General features: G+C 38.2%; 1 protein-coding gene across 1 annotated transcript in view; it reads right to left on the bottom strand.

The window, feature by feature from the left end:
* Positions 1-199: 199 nt before the first annotated feature.
* LOC306883052 (sorbin and SH3 domain-containing protein 2-like) overlaps positions 200-26,415 on the bottom strand; it is a 50,994-nt gene continuing 24,778 nt past the window's right edge. The window contains exons 6-27 of the mRNA XM_079438121.1: positions 25,162-25,303; positions 22,325-22,473; positions 20,998-21,064; positions 20,632-20,679; positions 19,778-19,991; positions 19,537-19,651; positions 18,614-18,697; positions 18,009-18,065; positions 16,418-16,467; positions 15,691-15,866; positions 13,791-15,329; positions 11,269-11,354; positions 11,074-11,120; positions 10,803-10,917; positions 10,590-10,718; positions 10,074-10,265; positions 7,332-8,183; positions 6,053-6,253; positions 5,091-5,204; positions 4,013-4,062; positions 3,768-3,874; positions 200-2,169 (exon numbers count right to left, since the gene is read on the bottom strand). Of these exons, the coding sequence (XP_079294247.1) occupies positions 2,108-2,169; positions 3,768-3,874; positions 4,013-4,062; positions 5,091-5,204; positions 6,053-6,253; positions 7,332-8,183; positions 10,074-10,265; positions 10,590-10,718; positions 10,803-10,917; positions 11,074-11,120; positions 11,269-11,354; positions 13,791-15,329; positions 15,691-15,866; positions 16,418-16,467; positions 18,009-18,065; positions 18,614-18,697; positions 19,537-19,651; positions 19,778-19,991; positions 20,632-20,679; positions 20,998-21,064; positions 22,325-22,473; positions 25,162-25,303 (4,596 nt within the window). The 3' untranslated portion in view covers positions 200-2,107. The remainder of the gene's footprint in view (positions 2,170-3,767; positions 3,875-4,012; positions 4,063-5,090; positions 5,205-6,052; positions 6,254-7,331; positions 8,184-10,073; positions 10,266-10,589; positions 10,719-10,802; positions 10,918-11,073; positions 11,121-11,268; positions 11,355-13,790; positions 15,330-15,690; positions 15,867-16,417; positions 16,468-18,008; positions 18,066-18,613; positions 18,698-19,536; positions 19,652-19,777; positions 19,992-20,631; positions 20,680-20,997; positions 21,065-22,324; positions 22,474-25,161; positions 25,304-26,415) is intronic.

Here is a 26,415-nt window from a genome sequence, read left to right as displayed (position 1 = left end):
TCAGACCGGCTCTCCACTGACCCTCTGTTTACTGTGTCTCCATGGGAGCAGGAGGGACAACTCCAGGACACCATGTAGCTGTTTATAGACTGGACGGTCTGCAGGGACTAGATTGCTAGCAGAAGGCTGATGTTCAGGATGGCACGAGTATCCTATGCACTTACAGAGACTGTGAATCCCATTGAGAACATAGTCTGATGAAAACTGATAGAATTTATTTTTTCACTATTCCACAGAGAGAAAAAGACGAAGGCTTCAAAATCAATGATTGCTTTTACTTTTTTGGAAAATCTAATCAGACAACTTTTGTTTATTAATCAGTGGTTGCACTTGTTGATATAACCAGCAGCAATGGTTGCATATCATTCCTTTATATAATTCAGTGATGTTATATTCTTTATTCTGTTCTTAACCAATGATGTTAGAGCAATTGTCAGTTTCTATCCAATCAGAATTCATCACACACTCTAGCACCAGACATAATGTTCAGTCAGTGGCAGATAGGTTTAATTTACTGAACATATCACAGTGTTCTGTACTTTATAAACATTTGTTCCTGAATCGTGCATTTTTAAATATTACAAATAGCCATGTCATTACATAAATTACATGTGGTCAAATTATGCACCAGGAACGGCACAGTTTACTTCACTTCTGCTTAAGAACGGAAGACAGTCTGCCAAGTCTTTTACTAAACCACAATAAAGATCTCTGGTAGCCTTGATGGTTCACAGAGCCAGATGAATTCTCATACTGGTACAATAATACGTTTGCACTGATGAACAATTCTTTATGAAACAACATGCGCAGGATTTTACTGGTACATTAAGCACGTTGACAGACACAGAGACTGCATAATTCCATGAGGTATAATACTGCCTAAATTACATATATTATTGGTTCATGTTTCTATTGACTGACACATTTACATTTCTTGCTTTACTGACTGGAATAAAACCGTTAGTCATGCAGTCTCACTGGAAGATTGAAACGCTGCATATTTTAAATTGAACATTTGCATATGAGTGTAGTCACTGTGCTGAACAGATCATAGACATAGGAAGTGAACAATTAACATTATATTAAGTATATCATAATGAAAAACGTTTGCTGAATGATCAAATTAACAAAAATAGATTTTTACGTACATTTCCTCACTCAAATTGAATCAATCGGAAGGCGACATATACAAAATACATGGCTGCCAATTGCAGTTTAGTAATTATGACATAATGTGCTCCTCTTTTTGGCCATAAATAGATTACAGTGTGTAAACCAAAAGTGATGTGCTAGGTCACCCAACACAGAAATATTAATTATAGGCAGTAGAGACATTAATATGAGTCAGTTTACTATGGTTAACATGCCCATTTTGCCATAATGTTTTTTCTTAGGGATATTGCATTCTCAAAAACGTTATCTCTTTAGATGGAAAAATATCAAAAATATTTTTCTCTTATCTGTAAAATCCTTCAAATGCTCAAAGGAATGTCTGGAGGAAGAACGTCGAGCCCTAGAAAACCGGAGGTCATTCTTCTGAACCAGAAAGTTAATAACATACTGAAAAGATACATGTTGGCAGGAATGGTCATCTGTAATATCCACTGCCTGACACAAACATGACACTGCAATACTGTTCAGTCTATACAATCTAGATCAGATCAGACATCAGGTCCAGTGTACAAGGGGCACCACCAGTAGATCATTCCTCACCTACTGTATTTCATCCTTCCAATGAAAGACAGCGTGCCTCTTAATAAATTACAAATAAATAGGGCACTTGATTACTCATGTTGAAATTCATCAGCTTAACTAGAAGGCAAGCGAACTGACTATTTTCAACTATGAGAAAAAAATGTAGGCAACCAAATGTTTTAAAGCTTTTACTGAAATTCCTAATTAATGTAATGCTTTCGGAGTTTAATTATCAACATATTTGAACCAAATGACATAAATGGTGCAATCACCCCTCGAAGGCCATTGGCTTTTCATCACTTTTCGTCAGTCCAACAGGTTGATGATTGGAACATGTCATGCTAATTCCAGCAGGTCGCTGTACGTGACATTGTCCATCTCTCCACAGTAGATGTATATTGGAAAAGTCCATTTATTGCCGCTTCACGTAATTCCCAGGAAAGGTTCCAAAAAACTTGGTTCTCCTCGATGTTCCTAAAATATTAAAAATGGAATGAGGCCAACATAAATACTGTATGTATCTATCTATATGATAAAAAATGTAAAGGCAAGTATGTGTGTGTGTACGTGTTTCAGTACAAATCCACTGTAACATCTGCTTATGATCCTTGATGGTCGTTGGGACTTTATGTCTTAAGGGACCCCTTTTAGCCTTTTGACATTTGCCTTTCATTTGAATTCACAGACCTGGCCCCACATTCTACCTTTAAATGGGTGCTAAATTGCCAATGGTTGTCCCCCCCCACTGTCAAAAAGATGCTAAACAGATCGACAATCTGTTCTCTCCATCGGGCTTCAAACACAATCCAAAGAGAACTAAATGACCCTCGGTACCAGGCCTGGCTGACCAGTGGCCTACCCCCACGATTACAACACACACACATAGAAACATTTTCTTTATTTAGACCATAATTAATCAGTTACAAATGTATCTGGTATATGCATGTGTTGTTTGTATGTTTCCTTATTATATTAGCCTAGATGTCAAGTGGGACAAAGAAACACTTTCCCGCTGAAAGTGCCTTGTTATTGGTCAAACTAACCAAAATGGGTGTTTCAGGGAAACCAGATAAAACTTCTCCCACACCCAAAAGGCGCTCACTTTCTTTTTACTTCATGTGCCCTGGAGACACATATCACCTTGGAAATCTTGCGATTCCCCTTTTGGGGGACTGCTTCTGGCCGTTTTAAGTCCAGTAACCTTGTCAATTCACTTCGGGCCAATCAACCCATGGCTGGAATGACAAAGCCTTCACTCCTAAAGGAATTCATCAAGAATCTACGCATTATACATGCACCAGGACACTTTACTCAGCACCAACAAAACCAATGCAAGTAACCGCTTGTTAACTATTTAGATGCGCTTCTAGGCTTCGTCCCCTTTTAATTAAGGTGATGTGATTCTCTGATTGTTCTTAACAGGTTGTGGTTAGCTGATGTATAAATCCTGCCATTACACTCTACTCTCTTGCACACCAGCGCTCTTTCTCTCTCTCGCTCCCTCTCTCTCTCTCCATGCCTTCCATGCATTGGCATCTATGTTTAATGTATGTATGTTTATGTATACTTCAATGTTGCATGTTCCCCTGTAGTGCAGTTTAATAAACATCCATATGTATTCACGCTTGGTTGTCTGTGTCTAGTGCTCACAGAACGAGGTCACTTTAACGTTCCGGTTTTGTTACATGTCTGTGAGCAATGTATCAGTAAGAAAATTATTTTTCGTGGCCAGAGAAAATATTTTCCTTAGAGTCAATAGACGATTAAAACTGTCCGTACTGCGGAAGAACAAATCATTTTGTGCTATTAATGCTACAGTTAATTCCTGAGGATGAATATAATTGATAACAACCTGTTGTGATTAATTATGTTCATCTCACTTTGAGCTAATTTGCTACACCACTTTATATATGTTTCTCTCTAAACAGCCAAGGGCTGTTTGAACCATGACAGTGTTGACAGTATTTTTTGGTTGGAGAATAGCGCCAGGTAGTGGCAAATAAAAGAACATCACTAAAACGCTCCTTGTGTAGGAACCAGCAACCTAATGAAAATGGAGTTTACATTCTTACCCACAAACCATCCATCATCACACTTCTCCATGACGTCAACTACATCTCCCTCCTTCAGTTCCAGCTCATCTTCATTTCGTGGCATGTAGTTATACAGGGCTTGAAATCTGCGAGAGGAAAGGCTCTTTAAGTGCGTTTTCTACATTAGGTTATATTTCAGTACTGGGTCTTGCAATACTGACCAAATCATAAAACAATAATCTACTTTAAATTTATGGATACAGGAAAGGGCTTGAAATACTCACGGTTCCCCTGCACCTTGAAGCGGATCATGAACATATGCTTGTCTTTGGGACTGAAAAGAGAGAAAACAGGAAAGGCCATTTAAATGTTTCCATCTCTCATTCTGCTTTATGTCCATCTGATACTGAGAGTTCAACTGTGCTCGAACCATTGATGCAAAGCCTGAGGCCAGACCTGGATCTGCGGTGTATCTGAATTACGTAAATGCTCAAACTCGCCTAAATGGGTTTAAATACAGATTTTAAAAAAGGAATTGCTCTTTTCTTTCAAATACGTGTGAGATCCAGGACCACCGAGGCTCAAGTTCTGGATTTCTAAGCCAGCAAATAGCATATTTTCTAAAATGTTTGATTTGTGGACTTAGAAACAGTCGAGCAATGTCTTAAACCCTGAAAACGAGGACTGTACTCCCCTTGTTTGGAAGGAAATGTGGGGAATAGGCCGCTTGCCTGGCCCTGGGGAGTACACCTTGTTTAAGCTGTGTACACAGGAAAGATCATTGGGACAGTCCCATGAGTAATCCAGACACTCTCTAAACAAACGCTGCATGTACAAGCCAATCATCTCAACTGCTTTGAGCCACAAAAACCAAAAAAGCAGAGATCCACTATTTGTGATCCTGGAAGTCATGGACATGCAGGAAAACCACTTCCTGACACACTGCCAGCATGCAGACCAAACAAACTGTTATCACTCTACAGCAATGTTAGGAATTAAATGTTATTTTCTCGACCACAAAATGCACCATTGCACACAGACAGACAAGGCCATGGTGTTAAGAGTATCCCTTATTCACTGACTCAGCATTCCTCCATATTGTATCACTGATGGAATGATACTGCGTATGGAAGCATCATGTGGCCATACGCTGACACAAATGTATGCCAGTATATATTGTATCATTCCTAATATCTTTATATCCAGCTGTAGCAGCAAAAATGGAAAGAACTGCAGTGAATTCCCAGGTCAAATACAGTGAATGACATTAAGCGTTGTGCAGGGATACTTTGAAAAGAGAGAAAACTGAATTTCCCTTGAGTCAAATGTGCCATTGCCACACAAGGTGCAAATACTTCCTACCCTATGAGATGGCGAAAAGTTTTGACCTCTAACAGGCGATCCGCAGGACCTCCTAGACATCACAGGGCTACGAGGGGGCTTACCAACAACCACAACATCACGCCTTAACACTGGCTGAAAGAACCAGAGCCGGGAGAAGCTGACATGAATGTTATGTGCAGTCATATATAAAAACATTTTACAAAAATATACACTACCGTTCAAAAGTTTGGGGTCAGTATGTTATTTTTTTTTTAAGAAATTAATACTTTTATTCAGCAAGAATGCATTAAATTGATCAAAAGTGACAGTTAAGAGTTAAAAACTGAATGTTAAATAAATAATTGTAATAATATTTAACAATATCACAGTTCTTACTTTTTCTGATCAAATAAATATAGCGTTGGTGAACACACAAATCTTACCAAACCTGATTTTTTAATTGTAGCGTAATATATTTATACAAAAATGGGATAACATGGAGTGAGTGAAAATTCTTTGTACTATTTACTCATGGGCAGAATTGTGCCTGTTTATTTTGGTCTAAATGTCTCATTATTTATTCCGTTACCCAAGCATCCGTTATGAGCGCTCTTTGTTAGTTCCCATGCCATTGGACAGAACTAATAGGGCAAGGCCCATGAAACTAATTTAAAGAATCCTAGGATAGTAAATTTAAAAGGGTTGGGTGATTTAAATAAGCCCAAGACTTATGAATAATTAATGACTCTAGCTCCCCATATAACTGTAATAATTTACTTAATGTCAGATATATGAACTACATTGTTCTGTGTTTCATTTATGAAGCACGCACACTGTGGTGCAGTAAATCTCTCATGGAAATGCATACCGCAGAGATAATATACTTTATAGGTCAATTTAATAAGGAATGTTAGTGTCTGTATTATGGAGTGGTAAGACTAGGGGGAAGGGTGGAGGAAGATGAGCGCTAGTACAGTCACTAACAAGCACCTTTTCTTTACCTTGACCTTTGAGGAGCGGAGGTCCTGTCGAGAGAAGAGTTTTGCTGAGAGAGGGGGTGACTGTGAAACCCCAGGCAGAGGGGGGGTGGAGCGCGGGGAAGGGGGAGAGTATTTAGCCGATGAGGGCAGTGTGAACGGCAATGACATCTGTGAGGACAGGGGAGAAAGACGTGGAGAGGCATTCTGGGAAACTTCACCCTGCTGGTGTGGAGACGAAAACAGTTATACGTGCCACAGACATACGTTCATCATCCTCTACAGATGCTTCAGGATTTAAAGGTGAAGTGTGTCATTTTTTGTGCCGTTAATGACACCAAACAGAATTGCAAAAATTAGTGATGCACTGAAATCTTGGCAACTAAAAATATTCACAGTCAGAATGCAGCATGAGCCCAAAGCCAAAGATTAATTTCCAGGTGAGGTGGATTATATTGTTGGATTTAAAATATAAAATTGTATAATATTAAAATTAATTTATAATATTAAAATTAATTCCTTTTTAATCTATCTCCATTTTGATGAACCAACATCTTTTAGTCTATGCTGTTTTCTTTTTGTTGATGGGTAAACAAAACTTCATAAACATTATTTGTAGTGTGCCTACCATCCAATAATTGCAAGAAGCTTTGTGCTTCGTTACTTTTGGGTCTGAATGGAAAGACGTAAACAAAACTGCTTGCACACAATGTTACATTACATTTACCTCAGGAGAGCCGTTAAATGTCCATAGCTTGTTAGTCATCCAGAAAAGTAACTCCAGAGAGAAGCATTTTGCTAAATATACACCATATTATATATTCATTTTATTTTTACTTAACCTGTTGTCTTTATTATTTAATTTATGTTGGAATTAATCGGTGATTTAAAAGAAAAACGTTTTTATCACAGCCACCATTTAACTGTTTATATTTCAACAACAAATTGGAGTAGAAACGTTACTATATCATTGATTAAAAAACAGCCTAATATGCTATTTAACTGTTTTTAAACAACTCAGATTTTTGAGTGTTGATTGTTAAATAAATACGTTTCTATTATTATTCATTTTTACACTTTACTTTAAATAAAAGTAATTTATTATTAGTAATTTCAGGTTTGGTGTTTTGAAAAAAAAAAATTATTTCAATGCATCACATGCAAAAAATAATGACCAACAAAAAAATTATGTTCCAAAAACTTTAAATTTAGTATGTAGTCATCTAAAAAATAACACACTTCTCCTGTAGGAAATCTATTTTGGCTGTTCATTTGGGTGTTATAACCACACAGCGAGCACTACCTCATTATCTGACCCCTCACTATGGGCGGGTTGTACTGGAGTAAAAGTATTTGATGTCAGGGGTTCATTTAAGAAGCTGTTGTCTTCATTCGACGACTCCTCTATAAACAGTCTGGGAAGCTTTTCCAATATATCTGGTTCCTGGCGATAAAATCCCTCCTCTTCCTTGAACATGCCTTTTGATTGGCTGGCCTTAATGATTGACACTAACTCCTCACACAGATCATCCTCGGGGTCTTTAGGTGGAAGAATGTCCAATGGGGATTCATATGACTCTAAAACAACCAAGTCAACAGGGCTGCGCAAATTAGGCGGGTCTGTCTCGACTAGTTTGTGAAGGTCTTTGCGATCTGAGAACAACTGCAGTTCTTTCTCGGCTAAATCTGCTTTTTGGCTGGAGAGGATCTCTATGACACTGCTAGACCTGGGGCTGGAGTCAAATAAGGGTGAGGTGGGCGAAGGAGTGAAGGAGGCAGAGGTGAGGTAAGGTTGAGGTGACGGGCTGGGATCGGGGGACATGTAGGACTTTGGGGAGGTGATGGGAATGAAGTGACCCTCTTTGAACACTGGAATGGAGGTGTGGGGAGTGAGGGCTGGAGAGCGGCCTAGCATGGAGGAGGCAGGAGAAGGGGAGATGGCAGAATCCAACACTTCATAGTATGGCTGGAAATTGGAAGGGAAGGGAGGCGGTGTGGGGGCAGGGGTTCCTGAAGAAGACAGACCCAGAGTGAGAGCCAGCCACTCGCTGGTGATGGCCTGAAGGTGTGCGGCTCTCTGTGGACTGGGAGAGGATGAGGAGAGTGGACGGACGGATGGGGATGGAGAATTGTAGAGGGTATGTGCAGATGATGGCTTAAGAGAAAGAAGGAGAGAGGGAGAAATAGAAAGTGATAGTGATGATACACACTGGAAGATAAGAGAACTGATAGAAACAATAGTAAAAGTGACAGAAGGACAGATAAAAGAGCATTCTGCAGTGTTACGAAAAAATACCATCTAAAAAATCTCGGCAGCTTTATATTCAGTAAATGTGACTAATTCCAGATAATTTAAGCAGTTTATAGATTCAGTGTGAGGTTTGGATTCTGTGTAGATTAATTACTATTTGGATGTAAATAGAATCCCACCCATCATGTAAATTGCATTTCACATAATTTATGGCCATCATCAAGGGAAATTCTCTAGAAATCACTTCATTTTCTGTATAGAGTCAAAGCTCTGCTACACAGCAGAAACGCTGTCATTGTGAAAGCTTGTTGCAGTCACGCACTCAAATATTGTAAAAACTCTCTAAGTGGGAAACAGCCCTAAGACAAAAGGCATGAGCTACAAGGAAGGATATGCCATAATTAATCATTTTTAGAGCGCACTTGCTGACTGTATTGATTTGTGAGGTGGACACAACAACAAGGTCACTAAGAGGTCATCTATACACCAGCAAAAAGAGCATCCTGTCCTCACAATACAAGCCTTCCACATTTACCCCGGGTGCTTTTCAAGAACTTTCTTCTCTTATGAAAGCTGAAATGAAAAGAAATTGGACAGAAATTACCTAGTAGGACATTTTCTGGACGACTACGTGTGTATTGTGAATTTACATTGGCTTCAAAATGTTTTTATCCTGAAGCCACGTTTAAAAATGTATGAATCTTCCACTAATGTTTGACAACCAAGTGTCCAAATGTGTTGTAATTTTAATTGTACACTGCTGTTCAAGTTTGCGGTCAATGCATATTTAATTGATTGACTTTCTTACAAAAGCTTCATATTAGAAAAATGCATCATGGTTTCTGCAAAAAAATAAGAAGCGCAACTGTTTTCAACATTTAAGTTAAAAAGAAATGTTTCTTGAACACCTTAGTAATCATAAAGAGACTTCTTTCCAAAACATTACCAACCTAAATATCTTACCGGCTCCAGTGTATATCTATTGATTTATCATTTAAAAGCTTAAACTTGTACTATTTTTTAACTGACATTGGTTTGATATTTTATCTAATGCAAAATATCGATCTTTTTAAGAGTATCTTAAGTGTCCAAATACTGTGTATGTACTGTAGTACAAAGTTGTGTTTGCTAAATAAGATACTAGTCCAATCCAGTCATATTAGTTCACCTTCACAGAAACTTTTCTTTCAGTGACAGCAGGAGCCGAGCAGCACATGTATAGCGCAGCAGGTCATGTCCACATTTTAATTAGCCTATACTGGATACTGGCAGGAAGTGTGATTAATCTGATATAATCCTGCTCTCGTGTGAGCGAAGGAATAAGCCTATACTTTTTTGTTCTTTAGATGGAATTACAACTCAAGGGCATTTAATATGAATTCAGGCTTATCTTACACAACAAGCCAAAGGTAATCTAAAGATGACAAAGGTGATCTATTTTGGCACCGGACAGCTGCCATCTGAGAAAGGGTTAATTTTATACTTGCCACCTTGTTGGCACTGATAGTACTGTACATGACCTATGGCAATATGAGTAACATGAGATGAATGAGAGGCTTTACTGCCTCTGACGCCACTGTTTGTCGGCACGGATCATGTATTTAAAGTGTAAGTCAGTATTTACCCAGATAAGATTATACGGTCACTTATCTGGATCAGAGGATGTATTTTGTGGATGTAAGTTTCCTGAAATTCAGATATCTGTAGTTACCATGATTAAACCTCATGAGACTGTAATATGACATTTGTTTTAGACATTTTAGGTACTAAGCGGAATTGCAGATGAAAACGTACCCTACTGTTTAGTCTGTCACTGGAGTAGCTGGTGGGTATACTTGGCCCAGGAGGTTGACCGGTACTTTGTACTGAAGTCTTCTTAACAGCATCCACATAGGACACAGGAAAAATCCCTTGTTTGTTTGCACCTGGGATTTTGCCCTCAAACCAGTTCTTATCCACCTGCCGCAACAGAACAACACGCTCGCCCTGAAAGACACCAACACAAGATATATTTGGTGGATCGAAGGCAACATTTCAGTGCAAAATGACAAAATCATAACCAATTATAATGTTTTTTATGTTTAATATACAACTATATGGAGAGGCTGTGGCTGGTTGAGGCAAAAGTTCCATGTTTTTTTTTTTTTTCTTAAGTTCATTATAACATTAGCATTTTGTAAAAAAGTGAGAATTATTTAGCAAAAGACATGCTCTTAAAGTGGTAAGAAACATTAAGAAGTGGATTAATGAGTTTCATTAGTGGCTGAAACTAAAAGATATTTATGACACCAGTACTAAGAAAATGTTTACTTTTCTTAATGAAAGTTCCACATTAGTATCAGCATTAAAGTTGTAGCGGGCAATTGCTTCCCCAATTTCTTTGCTTTGGGCTGGTGGAGGAGGTCTAGCTGGCTGATGTCTCTCTGAAGGGGGGATTTTCTGTGAAGAGAGAAGTTAAAAGAGGCTACTTCAGAAGATAGTTAATCATAATGATATTCCATATATCATCATTAACGTACACACCTCCACATATGAGATGGGGAAGATGCCCACGTGTCCGCGGTGTTCTCCTTCATACCAGTTATTATCTATCTGCCGAGTGATGTATACTGTCTCTCCTTTCTTAAAAGTCAGCTCTCTGGAAGGAAATACAAATAAAGTGAACTATATTCCACATGCAAAGGAATTGTGCAAAGAAAAGACATAAATAATAGAAGAAAATGTACTGACTGATTGTAGCACATCAAATGCAGTAAAACAGTAACTGGTGACATGGTTTGCAAGTTGTTCTTACTTTGCTGTCTGTGCTTTGAAGTCATATATTGCTTTGGCTGGCAGTTTCTGTCAAGTGAACGAAGCAAAGAAATCAAACTTTATTACATTTTGTCATGAGGCGGGTATATTTGCAGTTTGATCAAAGCTTAGATCAAATATTAATGATACTATTAAAATTTTGCAGGAACATATTACAGTGATGCAGTTTCCCTACCTCTTTGACATCAGGGGTTTGTCTCCTGCTCTGTGGTGTGCGGTGGCCCACATCAGGGTAAGAGTATTCTCTTGATGTGTCCTGATCTAGAAAGAACAGAGAGGTAAAACGATTCAAAGACAAGCCTCACAAAGATCCAACACTATTACATGCATGGGAACAAGCAAAAGCAAAGGAAACAATGATTTGGGGCCTGATGAGAGAAATGCAGACAAAAGAGAAAGAAAACAAGCAAAAGTAAATACAAATATATATTTTATTGACCAATGAAAAGTAATTAATGTAAATAAAAATATATACATATTTTGTTTGTCCAAGTCAACTTCCATGAATCATCTCAGAAGTTGTTACACCCATCCTCTAGACTCATATCCCCAGTATAGATCATGTGTATTTATACTAGAACCGCAAATGGTTAGCTGGCATCTGTGCCAACTGTGGGCAAGCCCCCTTGCTCTGAACAAACATCTTCACTGTGCAAATGTATACAGTGTTGCATTTCTTAAGGATTTAAAAAACATCATAAAACAATGACTTTATCCCAAAACTAATGACTATAACTTTAGGTACTGAGGCTGATCTCATCAACTACGTCAGGTTTGACATAGTGATCGGTGTTAACACTCATAAGAGAGTATGTTTCTTCTCAAGCCAATAAAATCTCAAATCTGTTTTTAGATTGCATGCTTCAGCTGCTCAAGTCATCTGTCCAATGCTATTTATATAGAGTGAAACTTCACAAAGTTATATTTCTTTTGTGGCAAGCCCACACAGGAACTAGTGTTCCTCTAGTGTTCCGATTCCCAGAGAATGTATGAACCTAATAAAATATATACCTTCAAGCGTCTGCCAAATACGGCAATGCATTATTAATGGAGTAGGAAAATAACTTTAAATAAATGTTTGATCAAAGAGAAGCAAACAAAATACAATGTGATATGAGAAAATGAAAGACATAGGGACAAAATCAAAAATAAAACGAGACAAGGCAGAGGATGTGGGTATGAGTCATGCTCTCTGACGTTCCCTGCAAAATAACAATTCCTTCCTCTAAACCAGGGGTGTCCAGTCCTGCTCCTGGAGGGCTACTGTCCTGCAGAGTTAAGCTCCAACCCCAATTAAACACACTTGAAGCAGCTAATCAAGATCTCAGGCTTACTCGAAACTTGCAAGCAAGTTTGGAGCTAAATTCTGAAGAAGTGGTTCTCTGAGCCAGTCCTGGGGACCCACTGGTCTGCACATTTTGTATGTCTTCCTTATTTAATGCACCTGATTCAGATCATCAGCTCATTAAGAGAGAGCTCCATGAACTGGTGCTGCCTTCACATGGTATCGGAATTATTGTAAATGTGAGTTTATTAGTCAGAAATTGGACATGAATGGCCTCCCTAGTCGTATTTACAACTGGGAAATAATAATTAATAATTCATTATTTTCATACCCGAGTTGGGCGAGCAATAAACTTTAAATATGGCGGAGGAGAAAAACATTGCTGTAGCACTGTAAAGTTTTATTAGTTTTTCTCACAACATCTACATTGCTTTCTCCTGCCATTACAGTCATGCATATTTACGTATATAAATAACCATTTATTGCATATTGTGTGCACTGAACACAGGGAAAATAGCATTTATTTGACTGAAATTTAGGAATCATCAGCCAGCTGAATAGCTAGATAGCACTGTGAAAGTTTATATGGCTACCAATTTTATTTAAAACCTTTTGGAAGTTGACTAAATGTGACCCTGGACCACAAAACCAGTCTTAAGTGTCAATTTTTCAAAATTGAGATTTATACAACATCTGAAAGCTGAATAAATATGCTTTCCATTGATGTATGGTTTGTTAGGATATGATAATATTTGGCTGAGATACAACTATTTGAATATCTGGAATCTGAGGGTGCAAAAAAATCGAAATATTGAGAAAATCGCCTTTAAACTTGTCCAAATGAAGTTTTTAGCAATGCCTATTACTAATCTAAAATGATTAATGATTTTTTGCATAAAAGAAAAATTGATCATTTTGACCCATGTATTTTTGGCTATTGCTACAAATACACCCCAGCGACTTAAGGCTGGTTTTGTGGTCCAGGGTCACAAATGTCTTCTAAAGTATACCTTTTGGCTTTAATTCAATTTACCCTAGAAACAGACAGAAATGAATAGGCTGTCCACCATGATTTCTGTTCTTTCTGACAACAAAGCACTTGAACATGACAAACTCTAATTACAACTTCAGAAGTGGGAAGTAGGAAGTTTCCGATAACACGTGAAGGCAGCATGAACTGGGTATGTCAGATATGACAGAAATAGAAAATGTACAGAGCGGTGGTTACCCAAAACCAAAATTGAGGACTAGTGCGCTAGATGTTGGCCTTCCAGGAGCAGTTTTGAACACCCTTGCTCTAAGCAAGCACATTGACAAACACAAATGGAACATAGCAATGGTGGAGGAGCAGAACTCAAACACGGGGGACAGAAGGGGATTTGGGAAACCAGAGATGGATGAGTAGAGTCCACCTTGATAGCAGTATTCAAAGTTGTGTTTCCTCTGGTTGTTGTTGCTGTCTATATGGTTGTGAGAGGCACTATGGGACAGGTGTGAATACTCGGATTGGTGAGTGTCCTGGCTGGGCATGCCATCAGGCTGTGGGTGGTAAGAGCGAGGTTGAATTGTTGGGCTGTTTCTCTCCAGCGCGTGTAGAGACGAATTCCTCTCAGGAATGTCAGGAAGTAACTCCACCAGCAACCTATGAAGGATGCTGTTGTCCGGCAGGTTACCCCTGTGCTTCTCAACGTGGATGTGGTCGTAGATGTCTTTCAGGGCCGAATCTAGAGCCTCATACATACAGCTCTTAGAGTTTGGCACTCGGGAACAACTCAAAGGTGACAGGTTCTTCCGGCGGAAAGGCACTGGGCTGACTAGGAAGGCAAGTTTGCTGAGGCCGAACTCAGACTCTTCTACTCGCAAATGTTGCCTCCGTTCCTTCTTGGCCCTCTCGTGCTTGATCATAGTGGTGAAGCGTGTGTAGGAAGCCGGGCAGTGGCCCTTACAGGAGCTTACAAGCTGCCTGTGATAATGATGGTGGTGCCCAGATCCACAGAAGCTCTCGGAAGAGGCAAATGAACACACATCAAACTCCCTTTCACTACAGAAGGATGATCCCTCAATCTGGATGAAGTCGCTAAGGTCGGACACTATAGCATCATGCTCACTGTCTGAGTAGTCGTGTTGCATGATAGAGTTCTGTAATTGGTCACTAGTGACTTGAATGTGGATTGGCACATGGGTGTTTATCTTGGGGTATTGAGACCGTCCTTCAGGAGGATTTCTGGCTGGTGGTTCTTCGTCCAGTAATGACTCAATAGAGAGGCTACGCTTGGGACTGCTGGCCCTCCTACAATAACTCCTGATCAGGCACTCGTCCCCAAGATTTGGCATGGATTTGGACTTCTGGATCATACTTTCGAATTCAGAAATCCTATTGTGCACCATGTCCCGAGGCACCTCTTCGTTACAGCCCTTGTTGCCAGTGCATCTGTCCTTCCGCTGTTCGCTCTCATACTTATGGATCCTGGCTTTGACGGAGCATATCACCGTAGAGTTTATCAGCTCTTGTCGGTTGATGTGATGCATCTTTTTATAGAGTTTGAGGAAGCCTGGTGCATCGTGGGCTGAGCGGTGCCTTGTCCTCTCCCTAGGATCCTCAGACTCTTGGGCGCCAATGCATTGTGATGCATCTAGTTCCCCATTGTGCAACAAGGAGCCAGTGCTTTCCGAACGGGTCTGCACTTCCTTTCCCCTCCCCTCAGAGAGAAGGTCATCACAACTCCAAGATTTGAGCTTAGACGTGGTCTCCTCTGAGATCATCCAGTCTTCTGGGTTCTCTTGGGCTGTTTTCCAGCCTTCGGGGAGGCTGGAGAAGCCTTCTGAAACAGCTGGGACAGCCATGAAACTATCCTCATTTTGCCCTTTCTTTTGATATGTGGATTCTGAGGTAGCATGGTTTGGACTTTGACCATTCAAATGTGCTGTGTGCATATTGCTCACATCCCCACCTTAGATATCCACCACAAGCAGCATGGTAAAAAAGAGACATGAGAAGACATTAAAAGGTAATTGACCCACAGGAGAGAAAAGTAAGGATGTTTATACTACGACCTGGAGGAAAACTGGAAAGAAATCAGACATCTTGATCAACAACGCCTCGATGAATAAAGAAGCAATTGATATGCTACACTACACTGAGGCAAGATTGTAAACACTAAATAATTCATTTAACTTTATTCATTCAAAGGGAAAGTCGTTTAAAATTCTGCTTGTGCTGCGAGGAGCAAAATGAAAATTGCCTGTTAACCTTCCCCCGCTGCTTATTCTTATAATAATGTGCCCAAGTCTGGCTGCTTGTCTGATGTCTACCTTTAGTCCTGGTGGTGGCGGGGGAGCTGGGGCTGGTGAGGGGATTCCTCTGGGTGCTGCTGCTTCTGGGCAGCTCTAGTGGTCTGACACACGTCTGTGTTGTGCCCACACTGCTCTGAGCCCTGAGCTGAGCGGCTGCAGGTTCAGATTTCCGTCTCTTGTTATCACTGGCAGAGCTGCAGAATCAATTTGGTTGAAGATTTGTAAATAATATATTCAAAACATGTAATAAACTATGTTAAAAAAGGAGAACAAGTTTAGAATGAAATGCAATCATAAACTCCATTTGAAAATAAAGCCATGGTTTCTCACCTATACAGCGACCTTAAAATATATAGGAAAACAAAAATCAAACCAAGTGGCATTTTTTGCAAAATGTTTCACAAGAAAAAGTCTGTTAGAGTTGATAGTATTATATATTAATTATATTATAAAATACTTTAGTGATTGATGCAAAAATATCAAAAATACGACAAAAAGTAGTCAAATTTCTGAATGTTATAGCAGAACAAGTTCTGTAATGTCATGACCTGCACTATGCATCCCTTAAGAGTGACCTAGGAACCAGTTGGTTAAAAGTCACTGCAAAAATATTTTGAGAAAAGATCTGTTTCCGGTGTCATTTTGTTTGATATTTTAACAACTTCTTTTTTTTTTTTTTTTTTTTATCTATGCAATAAACTATATATTTATGTGACTTTTTTCAATGCATTTACAGTTAACCTACCTTGAGAGCCTTTCAAGGCTCCTCTCTATGGATGGCTGATAAAGGGAGGTCTGCAACAGATGAAGGAGAAAAACCAGGGTGAATTCTTTGCTTATTATCCAAACGCACTTTATAGTAGGTTCCTTGATACCCAGCGCTATCCTTCACAAATCCAACAATGGTTAAAACAGTGAAACTCCCATGTTTGGACACAGTGATGTGGGCCAGCTGTCCCTTGAAAACCCAGCCATTCCCAGGACAGCTAGATGCGTTAGATCACTTACAAGGGTTTCTATGTCGAACAAAGCAGGGAATTCCTTGTACGCATGGCTGGAGTAGATAATCATCTTCCTGTTTGCTGAAGCTCGGAGCAGTGTTATCTGGAACAGCCCTTCAGACCAGCAGCAGACGCCCCTCGCGTTTTTTTAACCCTCTTTAAAAGTAGCCCAAGCATGCAGTACCAGGAATGTCTCCTCAGTGTGACACATTTACATCTAGTCAACATAAATACTGCTCTGATTGACAGATACGACACTAGCAGACTCAAAATTGGGCTGCAAAGCCTCTGTGACAATTTTTAGCAATTCTTTGTTTGGATTTACAGCATTCCTCAAACCATAACTGTTACTACACTGGCCTCTAAGTTACGTTCTCTCCTTACAGTGGTCAGTAGCAATTCAGAGGGAGCAAGTGATTAAAAAAAAAAACATTAGAATTTTTAAGAAACATTCACTTAAAAAGCTGTGCCACTTGCATGTGGTAGTTATATGCCTGTGCACGTCTTGATCACTAACAAATTCAGTTTAACTATATGCAAAATGCACTGAAATATGCACTCTTTCAATCACGCCTCCTTTCTGCGTAAATATATTATAAACATAGATCATTATAGATGTATCATGATTACAAAACATATGCATTTAAAGTTACTTGATTTGCATTAATTCTGAATAGGGTGCAAAACAAGTGTGTGCAAGAAAGCAACACTATTAATTTATTCTTAAGTAATTATTCCCTTTGACAGCCAGCAAACTATATTTACAATAACAGAAAAAAGTCTGTATGTGAAAGAGGATATGTACTGTAATATGATACTGTAGATGGCATGTCCATAGATCCTTCACCTACTACAAACACATGGACAGAATCGGCAGATGACAGCCAAGAGGAAGTGCTCCTGTCTCATTATAAATAAATGATGTAATACTAGAAAGAAAACTTATTATGATAAGAGAAGCAAATGCAGGTGTACATGCATTCTTAAGACATGGGATAAAACACTTACACTTTAATAATAATAATAATCAGAGGATCGTTAGAATGTTCTTAACACAAATGTACCATGCCATCCTAATGCAACTATCTATTTAATCACAATTTTGAACATTAGGTGTTTGCTAAAATGTATTATACTTTTCTCAGTCGTAGTCAAATTTGTGGCATATCTCAAGAGTGCATTGCTTTTCTTGAAAAAATTGACTTTGTGTTAGAATTAGTTAAGTTAAGTGATGTTATATGAGGATGGGTTGAGAAGCATATTTCTCTTTATTTCTCTTTCGTTCTCCAAGTTGAAGCAGTTAATCATTTAGTCAATCACTCATTCATTCTTTACCTCCGCTCGGAATCGAGGAGAGCTCTCTGGATTGTAATCGAGATGTTTTTTTGGAGGCTTCACCCAGAGGTGGGACAGAGGCGGGAGTAGCAGAGAAACGGTGACATAAGGGAGAAAGTAAAGTCACATGACTATGAAAGCAACAATGTGACGACCACAAACTAAAGTTGCGCATATGCAACAAAAACACTATACACTGCAGTACAGCTCCTTTTATATAAACACAACGGATAGCACACCAAGCCAAAGACTACTAAACTACACACACCTTGCACAAAGAGTGAAAGTCTAATTTGTAAAGTCATGCAAATACGGTCAAATTAATCCACAACAGTAGTTGAATGTGTGCAAATCAAAGCTGTAAATGCAAAGACACAAATTCTAGTGGGAGGAAGCAAGGTTCATTTACATTTAAACCAGATATTGGTTATTCATCACACTCCAGCACATGTGTTACAGTGTCCAGAATTGTCTACTCATTCCAACCAGTCATTTCAGACATGTCCACCACAGGCCGACAGCATGTGCAGCACGTATCTGACCTTTCCACCTCCACACCAATCACAAGCGGCATGCTAGCAGCACCAAACCAAAGCCACACTTACCGGCCGCCCAAACTCCAGTTCAGCAAAGAACTTATACCACGGCTCATTCTCTAAATCTATGTCCTCTGGCCTTAAGTTACTTGTCTGGTGTTGGTAATGAAAGCAAGTGGGGGGGAAGAAGACGAAAGGAAGGGATGAAACGAGGTAATCATGTGAATGTGACAGTCAGATACAGATGTAAAATGAGGCATGGCAAGAAATAAGGGAACATTGATCATTTGTGAAGTTCAGCAGCGCGCAAAACTATTATTACTATGTTGAAAATGACACCAGAGCAAAGGCTGTTTTTTATTTTCCGCTCCTATCCAGCAGAGGGCAGCGGCATATAACTAATTCTCACTGACTGCACTAGGACAAACTGCTCTAGCAGGAGCAAATGGGTTTCTCTAACCTTATTAGTGACCTTGACCACATTACACTCTAATGGACCCGCGATTTATCTGCTCTATTGAGTGATTCTGCACAGGCTTGCTGAAGCACTTCAGCTCGATTAGGGCAAATGTTTGTGGAGGTTCTTTTAACAAATACAGAAAGCCCATTATGTAACTTCAACTGTTGCCACATATATTGTCAATACAATTATATTAATATACAAGAACAACTCAGTTTAGTTAGTTTATCAGCATTCGGTGCCTGCAGCGCTGCTGACACTGGGACTCACCGATTAATAGTATTCCATTAGTGGCATCTGGTTTACGATCTATACCCATAAAAGCCATGGGGCATTAATTCTAAAATCCATATATTTGTGCCTTCAAATACTACACTCAAATTGTAAAAATGCCTCATAAATTTAATGCACTTTGCGTAACCGAACCATAAATAATTAAGTTACTTTTAAAACTATGCTCATTTCATTCCATTCAGACAAGTTCAGACAAAAATTAGAACATATTACACATTAAAAGTCACTAAACACTTACCGCTTTCTCTTGCTCTAAAATAGATGACTTCCCCGGCTCATAGTCAAAGATGCTCCTCGGCTCTGCTCTGTATTTCCGTGTGTCCACCTTTCTGTCAGGAGGCCCCCACTCATTCCTGCAGCAAAAAAATAAATATTTCCAGAAAATTGGGACGTAGTAGCTGATTTCAAATCCGAAAATCCTTTAAGTTTGCCTGAGAAGTATTGTTATCATGTTATAAGCATGGATGGGTGATTCTCACATGTCAGGTGTGCTCCTGCCTCTCTGTGGTGCCTCTCTTTCGATGGATCTCTGCTGTGTGGATGCTGACGTGGGCAGAGGAGAAGGGAGAGAAGAGGAGGCAGGCACCCTGAAACCGTGTATGCCGTTATCAGAGACACTCTTGGTGATGGGCCGGTAGGTGCTGGTTTTAGGTGCAGGATGAGCCTGAACAGCATTAGGTGCAGGATGCTTATCTGAAAGAAATAACACATAATATGACAAATATATAATACTAAATGTAATAAATAATTTGATAAATAATAATAAACAATACTAAATAATTCTTCCAAATTAATATAGTACATTGTAACCAATTTTTCCTTTTTTTTATGTGACCCTGGACCACAAAACCAGTCATAAGATTGAAATTGAGATTTATACATCATCTGAAAGCTGAATAAATAAGCTATCCATTGATGTATGGTGTCTTATGTCCTTTTGTATGCATAAGAGACTTATAAAACGTTAAAACGCTTAATTATTCTGAACTTTTGGCCGGCAACGCATATGTCTATATATATAATATTTCATTTACATTAAAAAAATAATTTGCAATAAAATAATAATCTTTAATTGTTTACTTATGACATGAATTTCTTTATACGTTTTGAAACAATAAAAAAATTTAACTGCAGAAATTATGCACAACTCTTTTTATTAAGTAAGTATATGTAACGTGTAGCAAGGACACTAAAATAAAGTTTTCCCCCAAAAAGTGAATTGCTAATTATACTTATTCCTATTGGTTTACACTAGTTTTATTGTTTCTTCTAGTTTTGATTATTTGGTATTAACATTATTTGGTTATAAAATAATACTAAATCAAAGAGAGACCTTGTTTGGAAATAGTTGCACCAGTACGGGACCCAGACCACTCATTATCTGTGAAAACAAATACGCAAACATGATTAATATGGATTACATGTATCACAAACAGGAACCGCATACAGAGTGCTTTAAACCTAATAATGTAAACAAACTCAATTAAAAAGTCATAAGATGTGAAATGAAGGGTTTGATCCTGTGACCCCTGTAATCTCAGTCCAATCCCAGTAATGAACGCACTTGTAATCCACAACCTGCTGAGTAAAGCTCTTTTATTGTCACTCCTCTTTAGGTTGCACTTCTCTGCAAAAAAATCTATCCCCTTAGCATACATTTTTATGGTAACGTGGTAGATATTAAAAATTCCGGTCTTACCTGGTTTAGGCACCACATGAATCTGTTTGAACATGGTCTTGTACCAATCTTTTGGCCTGTCGACAGTCTAAAACAACACACAAAGCAAGCATTTTTAGATTACAGGCTTTCCCAGCTCTTACAGATTAAGATTCCAAGGTCCAGAAGCAAAGTTTAGAAAACAAATAGCAACCCGAATGTGCTCCATGACCTTGAGTCCAAAACTCTGCGTGCAAGTCTCCTATAAAAATGCTGATGCAACTGGTCTCTCCACGTTAAGCTGAGAGAGACACATCATGGTCTGTCTGCTGGACCATCAATGATGCTGAGCACAGCTGCCCCTGTTTCCCTGGGGCTAAATAAAACTCTGTGTGGGAAAATGCAATTTAGCGCACAAATCAAAACAGCACGTCCCATGTGACCAGAGACTGACTGAAGATTAATTCTGGAATTAACAATTATAGGTATGCACTTCCGACAATGTCTCAAGAGCCAATAAAGAGTGAGGGAGCTTTCTCAAAATTAATACTAAGCTTGTTTATTGCATTTTTATGTTGGTGATAAACTCGAAATAAGCCTGTAGTAGTTACAGTATGAAGTTCTTCAGTAACATACAGGTGTTTCTTCAACTTCAGCCACTTTTATGTGCAAGAGGTTTATTTATAATAAAACTAACATATTTAAAAGTCCTTTCCTTATAAAATTAACACATAACAACTGTGTCTTATCAACTTTCTGCCATGCATTCATCATTTATATTTGTACTTTTCAAATGCATTGTTATAGATTTGTATTGTTCTATCCATCCAAATACAGACTTTCAATATTAAACTATGAAAATATTTGAATTCTTACAATTATTATCTTAAAAAAAGGTTTTTTTAATATATATTTCCTGGTAAAATTATTTGTATACAGAACAGAATATTGTATTGTGCATCATTTCCAATTATGGTCTAATTTTTTCAAATTATTAAGTGTAAAAATATTATTTATTTGTGTATTTAAGATACATAAAACAGTACCTAAATCCTAGCTAAACTGGTAGTTATTTTACTGCAAAACTATCATTTTCCTCACAAAATGCTGTAAAACACAGTACTGTATATTATTTGTGGTAAGAATAGACATTGTGGTAGAAATGTTCTTAAAGTTTATAAAAACTGACAAAGAAAATCCACCATAAATGCACATAGTTAAAGAAAGTATAATTTGCTTAATAATTTGCTTCTCTGAGTTGAGTGCATGACAAATGTATACAATAATACCAAAGGATTATATTTATTCTGAGCTGCACAGTATAAATATGGAAACAAAAGATTAACATCCTGGAACAGCATTCACTCACCGTCCGTATGGCAACGGGAATCCCGGACTCATCCACAGGACCGATGCCAGTATAGAGCAAAGCTTTCCCTGTTGTTTCTTTCCTGTCAGTCTGTGGCGCTCGTGCAGGAGGATCCACGTTGGCGTAGATGGGAGTGCAAGACTCAGAGGCTGATGGGAGGAAGACAGGGTCAGGTTGGGGGGTGTGTGTTTTTAGTAATTCCCATGGAACTAACCAACATTCCCATGTGAGTAACTGAGAAATACAGCCAGGTCAGGGATGCAGTGCAGACTGTAATTCCAAATCAGGAGAAATAATCCATAAATATGTTGATTCCAGTATTCCGGCATAGAATAATAAAAACACAGAAAGCAGCTCTCCACTCCACACTTCTCTGGCATGTACGGGCATTCAGACTGAAGCCTTTTGGGGAAAAACAGCAAAATGGGCTCTGGTTCGGAGACAAAGGCCAGCCTCACGCACACAGACGCTGTAATCCCAGTGTCTCAGCTCCTCCCTCACCCCAACCGCTCCAGCGCTCAGATTTGAGCGTAATCCCAGGCATTTGCCATTTGGGATTAGAGAGATTGCGGGCGCATACTCAGAGCGGACCAGTCGAGATACGCTTAGTGTCACAGGGGCGGTAAACACCGCTGCAGTCAGGTCACGTTTACTTACGCATTAGTACTTCATTAGTGTCTGGCACATCACATCAGTGACCAGGGATAACTAAAACACTTATGACATACACTTGGCTGTACAGATATTTCCAGGACAGGTGAATAGTATTAGAATTACTTAAACATCAACAATAGCCATTCTAGAATATGGATTTTTATGGTTCTGCTACTTCATATCATGTCTTTGATTATTTTATAAAGCCATGTTCACTTATTATGGCTGGGTATCAATGCAGACTTCCCGATTCAATTTGATTCTTATTCACAAACTCCATTAGATTTTGATTTGCTATATTTCATGCTAATTTTGCTAACATATAAAAAAAATGTTTTCTCTGCTAATGCAGTAAATGACACAAGTGAGTGTTTCAGACTAATAAAAAACTAATAATTGGGTATTATTGAACTATTAATTAAAAAAAAAATGCTTCAGGACTTCCGATTTACTAAAAGGGACCGGATAATGAGAGTCTTTTGTTTGTGAATCAGACTCCACTGGTCATGCTGTATGTTTTTGACTCATTAATAGAACTGACTTAAGAAAGTCATTTGCTTATGAATCAAACTGCACTCGTCATGCCAAATGTTTTTGATTCAGTAAAGAGGACCAGCTTATGGGAGTTATTTGTTTGTCAATCAGACTACACTGATCATGCTGTATGCTTTTGATTCACTAAAAATACTAATTTATTCATGAATCAGACTGCACTGGTCATGTCAAATGTGTTTGATTCACAAAAAAAAAAAACACTTAAGAGAGTCATTTGTTCATGAATCAGACAACAGTGATCATGATTAATGTTTTTGATTCACTAAAAGAGATTGGCAACAAGCAGCAGGGGAAATTTTGGGATTCTACGAATCAATATTGGGTTGATTTAAAGAAAAATTGTTTTCCAGACCTATTTCTTATTTTTCACTATTCGAGAGAAAAGTTTATATATGCAAAGTTTGGGTTTACATAATATATGTGTGTGTACTTAGGGATGTTCATTTTAACCGTTTAACCGTTAACCGACCGATAAGAATTTTGTCTGATTAATACAATCAGTTAAACGGTTTAAAGTCACTTTTTTTTTTTTTTTCTTTCAGTAATTGTTCAAAATATTTTAAAAGGTTTGCTGCATGGTTCAAATAAGATACACATAAAAAAAAAAAAAAAACCTTTAGAGAGAGAGAAACATAAGTTGCCTATAAGTCACATTTTATTATATCATTCAGAAATAGGCCGACGCGAATTACAAAAATTATAATAAACACTATAAACATAGCTAGGCTATTTTAGTTCCCTTCCCTCCACAACAAATCCTTTCAATTAACAGTAGGCTATTTAGAAAAGTACAAGAATTAAAAATGTAAGAAGCTAGTACTGTGTATTTGTATATATAAATATACACGCATGCATGTATGTATATGTTTAAAAATATATGTAATTTAAAGGTGCACTAAGCGATTTTTACTAAACGATGTTGATATTTGAAAGCACCAAAACAAACACGCCCATACCCCAGCAAGACCTCACCCGTATACTCCGCCCCACACGTACGTACACAACCCTGGCAAACAAAAGCCAACGAGGATAAGCTGTGTGAAGCGAAGCTTATCCTTGAGTTTCTCTCCACCGCTGGAAAGCTGCTCCGATATTAACGCAGGTCCTACCTCTTGCCTGATCGCAACCCTTCTTTTTAATGTTTTGTTCCTCCAATATTTTCCTTTTTTATCTTCCATTTCTCTCTATCTATAATCTATCTGCTAATATCCATCTGTGCACTCAAATTGAGCGCTCTCTTCTCTCTATCATAACAAGACACGCCCCTTACTGCTGATTGGCTGCGAGTGTGTTTTGGGACACGGTCCGTCACTGTGGTCAAAAGCGTTTTTCAAAAGTTGCTTAGTGCACCTTTAAATCATATATAATTATGAATATATACATGCATGTAAATATTTCTTGAACATATACTGTACATGTATAATGTATGTGTATTTATGTATACATATACACAGTACACACACTCATATATTATGTAAACACAAACTTTTATTTTTGATGCGATTAATTGATTTGATAGCCCTAATATAAATATAGCCTGTGGCTGTAGTTAAAAATGAGATGCAATAATGACTGAACGTCATTCACTCAAGACAATGTGGAAGTGTTAGACTAGCTTCAGTACTCACCAGTGCTTCTAGCCTGCTGCATGGCTGTAATACTATGGCTCAGTGAAGGAGGAGGGGGGTATGTTGAGGGAGAGAAGGGTCTTTGGAAGTGACTACGAGGACTTGCTGGCACACTCAGACCCCCGTTCACAGTCATCTGGCCCTGTATAACACAACACAAAGATCCTGTTACCTGAAGAAACATCTTAAGGCATAATAAATTACATTGAGATCGGACTCTTGTGTCACAGATGACATCTGTTAGCCTTAATGAAAGATGACAGAGGATAAAAAATGAAATAACAAACAATGAAAACAAAACCCCAAAAGATTTGTGGATTGACTAAACATACAAAAATGCAGTGCCCACCCACTGGGATAAAAACAACAACAATGTAGTTTAGTAGAATAGCTTTCAGTGTTTGGATTTATTTATTGATTTCCAGGATTAACGAGTGTTAGTATTAAGTGTTAGTACACCAAAAGAGATTATTCCACAAGTCTCAACTAAACAGTGTTCTCCTGCACCTTAAATTTTTGACAAAGACTGAGAATCTCAGCATACAGATAATCTGTATGGCAAAAAGTGTTAGTGAAGACCCCCAAGACCCTCGATTTTATGTGAATCTAGAAAATATGTTAGTATTGGTATAATCCCAGATGTTATACAGAGAAGTAGTAGTGAAACTGTTAAATGTGAACAATGGACAAGTGATACTGGTGTCTGTTAATCCAGCCCCTAGAAATGCAGAACAACGAAACCAAATTAGAAACAATAAACAATAAATTGCCCAATTGATAAGCGAGCAGAAAACAAGAGATAATAAATGAAAAAAAAAGCATTTGGACAGTGCAATTAAAGGGGACATATCATGAAAAAGGGTGAGACCGAAGATGCAAAAAATAATAGTGCTAAAAAATAATAAATGGACTATAAATTACAGTTTGGGTGCGGTCAATTTTTTTAAATGTTTTTGAAAGAAGTCTCTTTTGCCCATGAAATCTGCATTTGATCAAATATACAGCCAAATAGTATTACAATAAAAAAAAAAAAAAAAAACAGTTGTCTACTATAATGGATTTAAAAAAAAAAAAAAATGTATTCTTGTGATGGCAAAGCTGAATTTTCAGCAGTCAGTCTTATCTTATTATTATCAATGTTAAAAACAGCTGTGCTGCTTAGTTCTTTTGTACTTTCACTTAGTGTGATTTTTTTCCCCAGAATTCTTTGATAATTAAAAGAAAAGCATTTTTGAAATAGAAATCGTTTGTCTT

This window comes from Barbus barbus (assembly GCF_936440315.1).
Source record: "Barbus barbus genome assembly, chromosome: 17".
Taxonomy (NCBI): Eukaryota; Metazoa; Chordata; class Actinopteri; order Cypriniformes; family Cyprinidae; genus Barbus; species Barbus barbus.
Note: the sequence above shows the minus strand (reverse complement) of the source record. Positions and strands in the feature narration are given on the sequence as shown.